The sequence below is a fragment of the Oncorhynchus mykiss genome, chromosome 5, assembly GCF_057628025.1.
Source record: "Oncorhynchus mykiss isolate SJ-2025 chromosome 5, ASM5762802v1, whole genome shotgun sequence".
NCBI lineage: Eukaryota > Metazoa > Chordata > Actinopteri > Salmoniformes > Salmonidae > Oncorhynchus > Oncorhynchus mykiss.
Window position 1 is genome coordinate 38,917,501 of NC_143026.1, and position 7,500 is coordinate 38,925,000.

Consider the following 7,500-nt stretch of genomic DNA (forward strand, 5'->3'; position numbering starts at 1 on the left):
CAGAGAAAGTTAGAGGAGGGGGAGAGAGAGGGACAAAGAGAGAGAGGACAGAGGGGAGAAAAAACAGAGAGAGGCGAGAGAGAGAAAGAGAGAAAGAAAGACAGACAGAGCAGAGCAGAGAGAGGAGAAAGAGAGAACAAAGGATTTCAAGCCGTGTATGGTGAGATGTCGCGAGGGAAAAATCAACACTAGTAGATGGGAGTCCATAAATTATCAGTAATCAAAAGAGAACATCATGGTACAAAGGCTCAGATCAAAGAGCCATTGATGGCTTCATACTGTATGACTGGAAAATGATTCCAAATGGTGTTGATCAATGGTGTACCAGTAGATGGCAGTATTAACCACTACTCCAGCCCCCACAGCCATAAATCACTAACCGGTATGAACGTTGGACCATTTGCGTATATTAGCCTGATGTCTTTAAGTGATGCAGATGGCACTCAATCTGAGTCCTCTATTTTCACATGCGGGGGTGGGAGGCAGAGGGGGCAAGAGGGAGTACTTAGGCAGCAGAAGAAATGTTCTGGGAGAACGGAAAAGTATGGCAAATGGAAATATGCGCTGTAGGCTATTTCTCGCATTACGTGCGCTGTGCCGTTCTGTCGTAGGGTATAGGATGTCAGTGTTGTTGTCTACAGTATCATAGTGCAGTGCTGCTGTCGAGTTTAGTCTTTCTACTGTCTGTTTGAGTATAGTCATCCTCAGCTGGTTGGGCGTTCGTTCAGACAATGTTTAAAGGCACTAATCAGCGTCCAGGATCAAAGCAGTGCTGCCCGCTGCCCTTCACACACACAGTGTAATGATGGTGAGCCAACACATTAATATCCTGAACGCAGCCCTGCCCCAGAGAAGAGCAGCCTTTTGACCCCGACATCATCTGAGTTGACCCAGCCTTGACCCTGACATTATTTGTATTTTTGCACTGTCTCTATGCACACTCACAGGACTCTACACACTCATGCACAATGGCACTCCAACACACACACACACACACACACACACACACACAATACACTGCTGCTGCTGTTTATCATATATCCTGATGCCTAGTCACCTTAACCCTATACATATCTACCTCTATCACTCCAGTATCCCTGTCACCTTACCCATATACATATCTACCTCCATCACTCCAGTACCCCTGTCCCCTTACCCATATACATATCTACCTCCATCACTCCAGTATCCCTGTCCCCTTACCCCTATACATATCTACCTCCATCACTCCAGTATCCCTGTCCCCTTACCCATATACATATCTACCTCCATCACTCCAGTATCCCTGTCCCCTTACCCCTATACATATCTACCTCTATCACTCCATTATCCCTGTCCCCTTACCCCTATATATATCTACCTCCATCACTCCATTATCCCTGTCCCCTTATATATATCTACCTCCATCACTCCAGTATCCCTGTCCCCTTACCCATATACATATCTACCTCCATCACTCCAGTATCCCTGTCCCCTTACCCCTATACATATCTACCTCCATCACTCCATTATCCCTGTCCCCTTACCCCTATATATATCTACCTCCATCACTCCATTATCCCTGTCCCCTTACCCTTATATATATCTACCTCCATCACTCCAGTATCCCTGTCCCCTTACCCCTATACATATCTACTTCTATCACTCCAGTATCCCTGTCCCCTTACCCCTATATATATCTACCTCTTTCACTCCATTATCCCTGTCACCTTACCTGTATACAGCCCTCAGTATACCCCTTGTCTGAACATAGACATCACATGAAAGACAGCAGATTCTCCACAGATACATAGATACGTTAGGCCACTAATCCCCACTCTGACACACAGTAGAGGAGAGAACAAAACAGCCAGAATCAAATGATGAAAGTCTGAAAATGCCATTTCACTGTGCTCCCTTTGCCAAGCTCCCCTGTAGTTATTTAACATATATCCCCACCTTCGAGGAATCTCCTATCCGTGATGATAAAGGCAGCAACCTGCTAAGTGCGAGCATTAAAATGTATCACTTAGATTAATACATCCCTTTGAACACGAGCAACTGTCGGAAAAGGAGAAAAATCAAACACTTCATTTTCTACGTAGAGGCGGAGCCCGAGAAAGAGGTAAAAGAGAGAGTGAGAGCAGACATAGAGGTGTAATATTTCAGGCAGACTCGGTGCCTCAGTCTTGGACGGACTCAACTAATAAATTTAAAAAATGGACAACCTGACCAGAGAGGTCTAGGATCTTAAGAACAGTTTGCAGTTCTCCCATAGAGGTGGATGTCCTGAAAGAGACGGGTAGCCAGATGACAACAAACTGTAAATCCAAGCGAGACGGCATAAGCACTGTCTGTGAATCATCATTACAGATGACTGGGGAAACAGAGAGAGACAATCCAGGAGGAATAACATTGTTGTGGATGGCATAGAGTCTTCACATGAGACCTGAACGGAGTCTGAGGAGAAAGTCTCAAAAATGTTCACTGAAAAGCTGCAGATCAGAGGAAGATTGAGGTGGAGCGCGCCCACAGGTCTGGAAAACCTGCAACCAACCCAGATGACACACCCAGGTTAATAGTGGTCAAGTTCCTAAGGTTTAAGAACAAGATGGCTGTTCTGGAGAGAGCCAAGAACTTGAGAGGAACCAACATCTTCCTTAATGAGGACTACTCGAAAGTGATATTTCAGTTTATTATTAATACATTTGCAAACATTTCTAAAAACCTATTTTGGCTTTTTCATTAATGTGTGTAGATTAGATTTTGTTTCTACCATTTTCGAATTAGGCTGTAACGTAACAAAATGTGGAAAAGTTCAAGGGGTCTGAATTTTTTCCGAATGCACTGTAGACTGACCTGGTGAATCCAGGTGAAAGCTATGATTCTTTATTGATGTCACATGTTAAATCCACTTCAATCAGTGTAGATGAAGGGAAGGAGACAGGTTAAAGAAGGATTTCCAAGCCTTGAGACAATTGAGACATGGACTTTGTATGTGTGGTGCCATTCAGAGGGTGAATGGGCAAGACAAAATATTTAAGGGCCTTTGAACAGGGTATGGTAGAAGGTGCCAGGCACACCCGTTTGAGTGTGTCAAGAACTGCAACGTTGCTGGGTTTTTCACACTCAACAGTTTCCCATGAGTATCAAGAATGGACATCAAAGGACATCAAGCTAACTTGACAGAACTGTGGGAGGCATTGGAGTCAACATGGCCAGCATCCCTGTGGAACGCCTTCGACACCTTGTAGAGCCCATGCCCATGTGAATTATGGCTGTTCTGAGGGCAAAAGGGATGCAACTGAATGTTATGTTAATATTAACGTTTCACCCAGTGTATGTAGCCTTAGAAATAAGATTCATGAAATCAATAATTTGCTAAGATCAGATAACATTCATATATTGTCCATCTTTGAGACTCAGAGGATTCATTTGATTATACAGCAGTAGCAATGCAGGGATATAAGATCCACAGAAGAGACAGAAATGCCTATGGGGGAGGTGTTGCTGCATATATTCAGAGCCATATTCCTGTAAAGCTTGGAGAGGATCTCATGTCTAATGCTGGTGAAGTGTTGTGGTTGCAGGTTCGCCTGCCTCATCTAAAGCCTATTTTGGGGTGATGCTATAGGCCACCAACTGCTAACTTTCATTATCTGGATATGTGTGCAATGCTTGATAATTTGTTTGATTTTAACAGAGAGTTGAATTGTTCATGAAGCTGTCCACTCGAGAGGAAGCTACTCATTATAACCAGTGTCTGTAATCTAGTTCAGGTTATTAATCAACCTACCAGGGTATATACAAACAGTACAGGAACTATATCATCCATGTGTATTGATCACATTTTCACCAATGCTGTAGAGCTCTACTCTGAAGCTGTATCCATACCCATTGGATGTACTGGCCATAATATAGTGTCCATAGAAAAGCCAAAGTTCCAAAGGCTGGGCCTAAAGTAGTGTATAAGAGATCATACAAAGCTTTTGTACTGATTCCAATGTGTCACGCCCTGACCTTAGATACTTTTTTATGTCTCTATTTTGGTTTTGTCAGGGCATGAGTTGGGGTGGGCATACTATGTTTTGTGTTCTATGTTTTCTATTTCTGTGTGTTTGGCCAGGTATGGTTCTCAATAAGGGACAGCTGTCTATCGTTGTCTCTGATTGAGAACCATACTTAGGTAGCCTTTTCCCACCTGTGTTTTGTGGGTAGTTGTTTTCTGTTTTTGTGTCTGCACCAGACAGAACTGTTTCGGTTTCATTCGTTCTCTTTGTTGTTTTTGTATTTCAGTGTTCAGTTCTATTAAAATCTCATGAACACTTACCACGCTGCGCTTTGGTCCACTTCTTCAAACAGCCGTTACACAATGTTCAATATAGAAAAATATCTGTTGGTTTGATATGTGTAATGTGGAGCATCCAGATGCTGCACTTGATGCATTTATGAAATAGTTTCTTCCAGTTATTTATAAGCATGCAACTATTACGAAACTGACTGTTACAACTCTTAAGGCTCCATGGATTGATGAAGAATTGAAAATATGTATGGTTGAGAGGGACGAGGCAAAAGGAGTGAGGAATAAGCCTGGCACATCTGATTGGTAAATGTACTGTAAATTGAGAAATGTGACTCAACTGAACAAAAACAAATGGTATTAAAAAACCAAGATAAATTACATAAAGAATGATGTGAAAAAGCTTTAGGTTTTCTTTAATGGAATGTTATACATGTAAAGTATGGTGCACCGCAGGGCAGCTCTCTTGGTACTCTTTTCTATTTTTAACAATGATCTGCCACTGGCATTAAACAAAACCTGTGTGTGTTTTTAGTGAAATCAATGCAGCCCTAAACAGAGTTTGTCAGTTTTAGAATGGCTTGCTAGTAATAAACTAGTCCTGAACATCTCTCAAACTAAGAGCATTGTATATGTTACAAATCATTCACTATATTCTAGACAGCTGAATCTGATGATGAATAATGTTGCTGTTGAGCAAGTTGAGGAGGCCACATCACTTTGTGTTACCTTGAAATGTAAACTGTCATGGTTGATTCAATGGTTATAAAGACGCGGCACTGACACACATACTTACCCCACCAGACATGCCACCAGGGGTCTTTCACAGTCCCCAAATCCAGAACCAATTAAAAAAACGTACAGTATTATATAGAGCCATGATTGCATGGAACTCCCTTCCATCAAAGATTACTAAAGTGATCAGCAAACAGATAAAGCAACAACGCCTCTCCCCTATTTGACATAGATATTGTGTGTATATACTGATATGTACGCTATGTGTGACGTTTTACATTCATGTAATTCTGTCCTTGAACTGTTCTTGTCTATTAATATAATGTATTATTTAATGTTTCATGTTTTGTGTGGACCCCAGGAAGAGTAGGTGCTGCTATCGTAACAGCTAATGGGGATCCTAATAAAATACCAAATCCCTGTAGACTGGGGTAAGATAGTGGCAGGCTGGCAGCGTAGAGACAATGAGCACCAACATGATAGAAGGGCACTAACAGCCAAGGGTAAGAGGGCCAGTCAGGGTGAAAACAGATAGTCAAGCAGCCAAGGTACGCGATACGAGAGAGAGCAGAGAGAGAAAGGTAGAGAGAGGGAGCCACCACAGGAGGCTAGGGGGAGTGAAAGAAGGAGGGTGAGGCATGGCAGGGTACAGGGCAGTGATTATGGAGGACAATTGGAAATAAGGTGGACACTTTATTTGACAGGGTATATATATAAGGTCTTTATGCACTGTCATCTGACCAAATAACTATGTAAAAACATCATTGCGAATCGGAAAGTGGAGCAATGTTTGCAAATGCCTGGTTGCTAGATGCTTGTTATGCAGATACTGTAAAGACCTCATGAATATACCTCGCCATTAAAGTGTCTCGTGAAAAAAAGAAGAAAAAAGGAATGAATACATAAATAAAAACAATAACTCACATGGATATCCCAAATCAATCTTGTCTTTGTTGAATTCAGAGGACTTCTGATAAAAGGAACCTTGGGGAGAGGAGGGAGAGGAGGGAGAGGGGGAGGAGGTGGGACGGGAGGATGAAAATCAAATTTAAAAGAAACCGAAAAACAAACAATGCAACAGAGAAGGCATGAGGAATGATGGCACAGGGAAACAATCTCTCTTGATTTGGACGCTCCCCTCTCCTCTCTCAGTCTCTATGGGCCGTGTGTGGAGAGAGGGATGAGAGGAGCAGGGGCGTTGGAGGAGAGGAAGAGAGGAGGAGGGCCTGTGGGGAAGTGGTGTTATCCATCAGCTGCATGGGTTTAGTGCTCTTTAGCAGCACTAGCGAATGGCTGTGGGTAGAGAAGGAGAGGAGGAGAGGAGGAGAGGAGGAATGGAGAGGAGGAGAGGAGGAATGGAGAGGAGGATGGGAGGAGGGTTGGAGGAATGGAGAGGAGGATGGGAGGAGGAGCTAGCTGAGGCTGATAGACAGCAGGAGAATGGCAGGGTCAATAGCACCGACAGCGCTGCATCTGTCACAGCTGGGCTGGGGAATCAAATCCCACATTAGAGGTGGAGGGGTAGAGGGATGGTCGAGCTGTATGAGGGAAGGTCAAAATGGAAATGACTGAACACACCACACATATCCCTACTGTGTTGACACTTACTGTGCTTTAAAGGCCTAAACACAACGTCACAAAAACAATCAACACCCCAGAGAACGCACACTAAACACACACAGACACGTTTCCAGGAACACACACAGTCACCCGCATCACTCCATCACCTGGGACATACACAAACAGACAAACAATGAGCTCCTGATGGAGAGGAAGAGGGGGGATAGGTAGACAAGTCAATGGACAGTCAAATCTATAGTGTGATAGATGGGGCGAGTGTGTACATGTAATCAGACTGAGGAGACCGAGACAGAGAGCCGGGGGAGTTGACTGTCAGAACAGGCCTAAATGATGGGACCTCCGGACCCATCCTGCTTAGTTATATTCATGCTGAGTGAGTCTGTTGCCACTGTAAAAACCTGCTTTAGCTAGAGCTTCCTAAAGGAAACCAACGCTATACACCCAGTTTCTATTGGGGCTATTCTTTCAACGTGACATCGCTGAGCTGTGGATGAGGGTGGTGCTCCTACTGGAAATCATTGTCTATTTTTAAGTCAATTATTCCGATGCTTCCTGAATAGTAATATGACTGGTTTCTATATCTGTGTCCCCAACAACAGGCATGGCTGGCTAAAGTAGTCTCTATAATTGATTGATTCCCATACTGTACCGTGTCTTAGCGACAGTTGAAGTCAGAAGTTTACATACACCTTAGCCAAATAAATTTAAACTCAGTTTCTCACAATTCCTGGCATTTAATCCTAGTACAAATTACCTGTTTTAGGTCAGTTAGGATCACCACTTTATTTTAAGAATGTGAAATGTCAGAATAATAGGAGAGAGCATGATTTATTTATTTTAAACTGTTTAACTTGGGTCAAATGTTTCAGGTAGCCTTCCACAAGCTTCCTACAATAAGTTAGGTG

The 7,500-nt window shown here is 43.1% G+C and overlaps 1 protein-coding gene across 2 annotated transcripts in view; it reads right to left on the reverse strand.

Moving 5' to 3' along the window:
• The window catches only part of unc5cb (unc-5 netrin receptor Cb), a 183,699-nt gene that overhangs the window by 23,279 nt on the left and 152,920 nt on the right, over nucleotides 1-7,500 (reverse strand). Inside the window, exon 8 of one of the 2 annotated variants that reach the window (XM_090234781.1) lies at nucleotides 5,939-5,998. The exons of the other annotated variant lie outside the window; for it this stretch is intronic. Coding sequence (XP_090090907.1) covers nucleotides 5,939-5,998 — 60 coding nt within the window. The remainder of the gene's footprint in view (nucleotides 1-5,938; nucleotides 5,999-7,500) is intronic. 2 annotated transcript variants of the gene reach the window in all.